Source organism: Poecilia reticulata, unplaced genomic scaffold (genome assembly GCF_000633615.1).
Source record: "Poecilia reticulata strain Guanapo unplaced genomic scaffold, Guppy_female_1.0+MT scaffold_131, whole genome shotgun sequence".
Taxonomy (NCBI): domain Eukaryota; kingdom Metazoa; phylum Chordata; class Actinopteri; order Cyprinodontiformes; family Poeciliidae; genus Poecilia; species Poecilia reticulata.
The window spans coordinates 18,100-23,733 of NW_007615014.1; the positions used below are offsets into that span (position 1 = coordinate 18,100).

The 5,634-nt window shown below is 41.6% G+C and overlaps 1 protein-coding gene across 1 annotated transcript in view; it reads right to left on the reverse strand.

The window, feature by feature from the left end:
- The window catches only part of LOC103459917 (lymphocyte cytosolic protein 2-like), a 14,119-nt gene extending 11,057 nt beyond the window's left edge, over positions 1 to 3,062 (reverse strand). Inside the window, exons 1-7 of the mRNA XM_008401856.2 lie at positions 2,626 to 3,062; positions 2,372 to 2,548; positions 1,609 to 1,671; positions 1,477 to 1,523; positions 1,268 to 1,333; positions 396 to 421; positions 55 to 92 (exon numbers count right to left, since the gene is read on the reverse strand). Of these exons, the coding sequence (XP_008400078.1) occupies positions 55 to 92; positions 396 to 421; positions 1,268 to 1,333; positions 1,477 to 1,523; positions 1,609 to 1,671; positions 2,372 to 2,443 (312 nt within the window). The 5' untranslated portion in view covers positions 2,444 to 2,548; positions 2,626 to 3,062. The remainder of the gene's footprint in view (positions 1 to 54; positions 93 to 395; positions 422 to 1,267; positions 1,334 to 1,476; positions 1,524 to 1,608; positions 1,672 to 2,371; positions 2,549 to 2,625) is intronic.
- Between the last annotated feature and the right edge of the window lie 2,572 nt (positions 3,063 to 5,634).

Sequence of the window (5,634 nt, forward strand, 5' to 3'; positions counted from 1 at the left end):
GTTTAAATAAATCAGCAGAAAAACAGGGTTAAAGTGAAATCAGGTCAGACTCACAAACTCGTCTTCGCCCCATCCTCCATCAACGTTCATCTCTGCAAAACACAAAGAAACACGTTACCAACCTCTCACATCTGTATCACTACACCGCTTCAGTATTGAGGCCGTTTCCATGGAGACCATTTCCATGGAGACCAGCAGTTGTTGTGTTTCACATCAGGAACAAACCAGAACCTTGCAGGACCGGTCATCTCAGAGTAACAAACTAGTTTAATACCAGCTGATCATAATTCAACTGGAGCCAAACAGAAAGAACCGAGCCGATCACTTCCTGTTCTGGTTCTGTAAACGAAAACCCAATCAAACCTGATCAGCTCAGGAGACAGAAACTAACTCACCTGGTTCATGATACTTAGGAGTCGACCTGTGAAGCAGAAACACACAAACAGGACATGATTCAGTTCAGTTATGAACCAGTTCATTTATGAACCAGTTCACTTATGAACCAGTTCAGTTATTAGCTCAGCAGCTGGGATGAGTGTCGTCTCCTTTATGTCTGAGGTCTAGTTTCAGGCTTTAGCAGGACCGTCGTCATGGTATCGCCATAACTAACATTAGAGCTGTCAGTTATGGGGAATCGTTCATAAAGTTACAGTCAAAAATTACAACAGTTTGGGTTATTTTAGTCATAATTAATTTTTCAAAGTCAAGTCAAAGTTATTCATTAATTTCTTTGGGTCGCAGTTTGAAACTAACAATTTAATAAGCCGAATAAACTTGTAAACTTAATCTATTTCTACGTGTTCTGAAGTCGAAATAGATTATGAAAGTAGAAGCTGGATCTGCAAACTGATTTTATAAACTGAAAAAAGAAGAAATGAAAAAGGAGCACAAGAAACTGAAACAAAGAAAAGAAATAAAAATAATTGYTTTGTTTACATCTAAATATTTTAGCTAATGTGCAAATTCACTTGTTTTCAAGTTGAAGTAGACTATCAAAGTAAAAGCTCTGGCAAAACCACTAGATAAACTGAACAAATAAATAAATAAAATTAGAAAAAAAARRAAAWKGRAAAARRAARRARRAARAAAAGAATGTTTAGCTTCAAGCTCATTTTTTAGCTGTTTAATTTGAATATTTAGTTAGCATAACCGGATGAGAGTRACTGAAATTATTTATTTCTTCAGGCAGGTTGAATGACTTGAATTACTTTTGTTCTTTATAAATAGCTCTCTGTGGTTAACAGATGTTTGTTTGTGTAAGACGTACTTTTTAGAAAACAAGCCGCCTTTCTTCTCATTTTTGTAGATTTCATTGCTGATCTTAGAAATCATCCTGCAGACATAAACACAGATTAAGCAAAAACAGCCATGAAGACAAAATAAAGATAAATGTCTATTAATTCTGTGAATGCGCTTTAGATAAGGTAGAGAAGCTGTTTGTGTTCAGTCTGAGATGAAAACCTTCCTCTGACTTACGGAGCGTGAAGCTTGGGGAACTTCTGCAGGTCGTTGTCYGTCAGGTTCTGCAGAAACAAAAACATCAGTGAGGATGATGATCCTGGCCTTCGTCACTCCTCTTCCTCATCCTCTTCCTCCAGAAACACTCACCACAAACCTGGAGCCGCTGATGGAGTTCTTCAGRACCACCTTATCACAGCCGGGGAGGTTCATCTGCCACAAACACAGTTCTTCCTTCAAGCACAACTTTACCAGACCGATAGACAGAGGCCAGGCAGAACTGGTTCTGGTCCGGTTACAGCTGGGTTCAGAATGGATCATCAACACAGCAGCTCATCTACAGCTGCTTGAAAAACTAAAGAATCAACATGCTTCAATGGTCTAGTCAAAGTCCAGACTAGGCAATACATAGTGCAAACATGGAAGAGCTGAAGCAGCTTTGAGAAGACGAACCAACCCAAAACACTAAAGGTTTTACAGGTTCTACAGACTGCTGGACCCGATCTACACTCACAGCTCGACCTGGAAAATCCCAGGAACACAAGAATGCGTCCAACCCGGGCCTGCCCGGTTCCTGCCTGGTTCTGGTTCAGGTTCAGTACCAGGCTCAGTAGCTAATTCAGCTCATCAGCAGATAATTAGCATCTGTATCAGCAGGAAGTGGTTCCTGTTTGTTGCATCATTCTGGACCTGAAACAACCATCTCAGCGCTTCTATCTGACCCAGTTTGGTTCCCAGGATTCATCGGGAATAAAGACATTCTCCTCCATGACATCMACCATCAGCTGCACTGTACCGGACCAGAACCGTCCTGGTTCCTCCAGAACCTGACTCTGGGGACTCCGAGGGTTCAGGACGATTTAGGATGTGGAAACAGAGAAAAAGAGGAAAAGTTCTGGTTCTGGTTCCTCACCCGCTTCAGGTAGTCGGCCAGCTGCTGTGGGCTCCAGCCCATCACCACCGACCTCTGGGGAACCGAACTCATCCTGCGTCTGTCCAGCCGAACTCGGCGCTCAGAGCAACATCAGAGGAAACACCGCAGATCTTCGGAGTTCAGTTTCCAATTCCTTCAGTAACTYGTTTCTCCTTCCTGTCAAAACGCAAAACAAAACTCAGAAAAACCAAAGACCTGCCAGGTTTCCTCAGCTTCCACTTCCCCAAACGCACCGTCTGTCCGTCTGCAGGAACCAGCGCCAGATATGGGACAAACATGTCACAAAGTGCCCAAGATGGCTTCCTTCTGTCTCTCCCCTCCCTCTTTGAGGAAGTGAGTGTGCAGCGGGGGGGCAGCAGCAGCGTCTTTCTTCTTCCCCTGTCGACCGCAGAGTCAAACAGCCGCCGCAGCTGCACCCACTCACTGCAACACGGCGACGCAACAAACAGCAAATTGACTCAGTGTTCAGACCAAAGCCGCCATGCTGCTCTCAACCGGGCACGGGTCGGTTCTGCCGTACCTGGGTCAGTCCACGTCAGAACACTTCTGCAATAAAACAGACTTTATTCATGAAGACGTCTCCCTCGCTGCTTTAATTACAGAAGTTCTGAATTCACTTCTCACTTCCTGTTTCCTGGTAGAAACTCGAAACACTTCGAGGGAAGACTTATTTTTTCTTCTTTTTTCTTCAGCTGGAAAAACAAAACGAGGTCAGATTGAGAAAACGGAAATCATGGGTAGAGATAAAACAAAAAAAAGCCCATCGAGAATGAGTCAATGTCTGAATGGCAAAGGTCAAAGGTCACTGGAGAGGAGAAAAACACCTACAATTTCCTCTACGGTCCATGGTGATTCTGAAGGAGCTGCAGAGATCCACTGCTCAGGTGAAGGAAAACCATTACAAGTCTGGACGTTATAGAAAACTGTTGATGAAAGACAATCAGAAGAAGTTATGTTAGAAACAATTCATCAGATGAATCAATTATTGAGGGCTGCACAGTGGCACAGTTGGTAGAGCTGTTGCCTTGCAGCAAGAAGGTTCTGGGTTCAATTCCAGGTCCCGGTCTTTCTGCATGGAGTTTGCATGTTCTAACTGTGCATGCGTGGGTTTGACTGATGACTGTCAGGTTAATTGGCCTCTCCAAATTGCCCTTAGGTGTGAGTGTGTGTGTGCATGGTTGTGTGTCTCTGTGTTGCCCTGCAACAGACTGGCGACCTGTCCAGGGTGACCCCGCCTCTCGCCCGGACCGTTAGCTGGAGATAGGCACCAGCACCCCTCCCGGCCCCACTAAGGGACAAAGGTATAAAGAAAATGGATGGATGGAATCAATTATTGAAATAATGAACTAATTTAGTAATCAATTAATCATTAACTTCAGTATTGAGACTCTAATAGAGACCATTAGCTGAAAAAACAACAGAGTCAGAGCTGTAATGAGGCCAAAACTGAACAATAAATATGAACATTGTACATTTAAAATGAATAAAACTTTCATGTTTGTAAATCTATTCTACCAGAACAGCTTCGCTTGGTTCAGAATCTGGAATAAATCTCCTATTAAATCACCTTTTCAATCCAGTTATTAATCAGTCATCAAATAATTTTTTTATTTTATTATTCTGAGAGCCAGAACCTGTATGTAAACCCACAACACTTTAAAATGTGATGATAGCTGCAGTATTATTTCCTATTCAGTCAGTCTCTATGAATCAGTTGCCAGTCATTTCTATGTGATCTTCCATTAGTAAATGTGATGCTATGATGTTTTAGTTTGTAAACTTGTGTTAAGAACTGGAGTGCCTCTTTGACCTCTGATGTTATCCTGCCATGATTCAGGTACCTACAGTTGGGGGAGGAGGTGCATTGTGGGAGTGCAGACATGAAAATAAAGAGCCTTCAGATGCAGAAGTGGTTAAAATTATAGTAAGAGCTTCACTGTGGCGTGAAAATGTAAATTTATATAAATAAGCAACTAGCCCTCTTACATGTATTTATAGAATTATGAAACATTTTACAAGTGAATGATTTGTTTTCTTGTGCACATTAACAGGTGTTGTTTCTGAGTAAAGAATAAAACTTTGATGAAACCAAACTGTCTAACTGTGATAAATGTAATCAAAATGTACTTAGTTTAGCCTACCTCAATTTAGCATACCAAGCTAATGTTAGCTAGCATTAGCTTAGCATTCCTTAGCTTCCCATCTTGCCTTAGCTAAATTTACCAATTGTTCTGTTTGTTTCTGGAACTCCTTATATCCAAGTGGAGAGCATTCCAGTTACAAGTTGGAAAACAGTGAGACTTGCTAACTGAAGCTAACTAACCACAAACATATTTCTCTCAATTTTATGAGTTCAAACACCAGTGAATCTCTCAGCCTGATTCAGTCTAGATGACAGAATTCGCTGACAGACAGATTGAATCACCTTTGAAATCATGTTCTTTTATTTTATTTTTTATCTCTATGAAAATATTTGAGCAATTTTGCATAAACATTTTGGTAGGCCTACAGATTTTCAGTCACTGAGGAGATGAATATAAATCAGTTAGGCTGCGTTCACACCAGCCTTGTTTAGACTGTTAATCTAACTTCAGTCCATTTGCCTAGAAGTCCGTTTACGTTGGTGAGCTGTGAATGGTTATCAACTTCTGACTTCTGGTCCTCCAAACCTTGATCTGGATTCGGTTGAAGTTCGGTTGAATGCATGTGAACAGCAAGCGAACCGCAGACCCCTCCAAAAGTAGCAAGTGGATTACAGCGCAGGACATTCTGGGTAAACACAACCAAAACAGAYGCGTTAGCCTAGCGATAGGAGAAATATCTCGTGGTTTTTAGCCAAAGACCAAAGAGAAATCCTCTAACCGCTAAAATCTTAATTTTTGTTTACATTTTGCGATGGAGGAAGTTGTGCTCAGTGTCTTCTTCAGAGGTTTTTGTGTCGCTTCCTTCAGTGGTTCTTGGTGCARCACCCCCACAGGTGAGRAGGGAACAATTTGCTCAAAAGGTTTGGCTGGTTTGAGATAAAGAACTCAAGTGAAATGGGAAACATTTCACTCCAAGCCTTTACATGAGTAAAACCAGATCTTATGGAGAAAACTTGGGTTAGAATCATGTTGGATTCTAACCCARCAGACCGGACTATTTGACAGTCCGGTCTGTCAAATAGTCCRGTCTGTTCGACAAGACCAGACTGTCAAATAYTCATTATAAAGTAATATTTGCAGCCATCTGGCAAACTTCAC